Raw genomic sequence first — 1,329 nt, forward strand, 5'->3', positions numbered from 1 at the left:
AAAGAATAACGTCTGCACCTTCTTCGTGATTCAAAATCGCCTGCATATTTACGCCCCAATGATGCCCTCTTTTGGTTCATGCGCCATTCGCCATATGGGAGAATCGGTATGTGTCTGGTGATTCGAGGAAAAGCAGAAATGGTGGGTATGAGCATAGGAAAAAAAAACCGGAAGAGACCGGGAGTGGCGGCCGTCGGTGACCCGAGCAGGATGGTTTCGAAGGTGTAGAAAAAGAAAAATAAGAACAAAGATTGCCGCTTGTGGATATCAGTCCGAAGGACGATCGCGCAATTGCCGTCCAGGGCTATGGCTTTGGCTCGCCAATCGCGAGATGTGGGCGAGAGCTGTGGCGCAAAGCGAGGCTGTGGTCATCGCTCATAATATGACACACCCTCCTCTGCGGCGCTCTCGTCGATGCCGACCCTTTTCCGACTGGATACCCGAGTCTGTCCTCCTCGACGACTCGTGCTTGCTGCTGCCCGTGGGCGAGACCGGTTGAGCGGCGGCCTGCCGTTGCCTCCGCAGAATCCTAACGACGTCGTAGAAGGCCTTGTCGACGTTGATGTAATTCTTGGCCGACGCCTCGACAAACTCGCAGCCGAGCTCACGCGCCAGTGCGTGGCCTTCTTGAGTCGATACTTCACGCTCGGCGATGCGGTCGCTCTTGTTCCCCACAAGCATAATGGGGACGGGTGCTGAAGGGGTGGCAGCGGAGATGGGCGACCCTGGGTACGACGGGGACGAGGCGGTCGACTCTTTGACCCTCTGGATTTGGTGGTGGAACCGTTTGATGCGCGTGAAGGACGACCGTGACGAGATGCTGTACACTAGGACGAAGCCCTCGCCATCACGGATCCACTGGTCTCGCAGTGCTGTGTATTCTTCTTGCCCAGCCGTGTCTAGCACCTCGAGCATGCAGGCCTGATTATCTATCACGGCCTGCTTCCGATACGAATCTTCAATCGTCGGGTCATACTATTCGACGCCATTGTTAGTGAGCCGTCTATGCAGAGGACCCCGTTGTGGTGGCGAAGCCACGCCTGAATCACTGCGACTGCGTGATTTGGGAGGGTGGGAAGCAGGAGAGGGAAGAGGGGAGCGTACCGTCTCGACGAAATGTTGCAGGCAGAGCTGGATTGTGAGGGCGGTTTTCCCTACGCCACCGTCTCCGAGCACCACCAGCTTGTATAGCACCATTTTGCCCGCCATTTTTGCTGTGTTGCCGGCGCAGAGCGTCGCCGATGTGTACCTTGAAGAGCGGAGCTCGTGCGGTTATCAAGACGGCGTGCGGACTGGGCTCCGAGCTCTAAGGGGGCAAGGAGCTTGGAT

At 57.0% G+C, this 1,329-nt stretch overlaps 1 protein-coding gene across 1 annotated transcript; it reads right to left on the minus strand.

The window, feature by feature from the left end:
• Positions 1-265: 265 nt before the first annotated feature.
• On the minus strand, positions 266-1,092 carry MYCTH_2300282 (uncharacterized protein). Its single transcript, XM_003661133.1, has one exon. It carries the CDS (start codon positions 913-915, stop codon positions 376-378), a length of 540 nt encoding a protein of 179 aa, XP_003661181.1. The 5' UTR covers positions 916-1,092; the 3' UTR covers positions 266-375.
• Positions 1,093-1,329: the final 237 nt, after the last annotated feature.

Source organism: Thermothelomyces thermophilus, chromosome 2 (assembly GCF_000226095.1).
Source record: "Thermothelomyces thermophilus ATCC 42464 chromosome 2, complete sequence".
NCBI lineage: Eukaryota > Fungi > Ascomycota > Sordariomycetes > Sordariales > Chaetomiaceae > Thermothelomyces > Thermothelomyces thermophilus.

Bases quoted from the DNA above. Each gene is read 5' to 3' on its own strand.
- MYCTH_2300282 (XM_003661133.1), bottom strand. From the start codon at position 915: ATGCTCGAGGTGCTAGACACGGCTGGGCAAGAAGAATACACAGCACTG.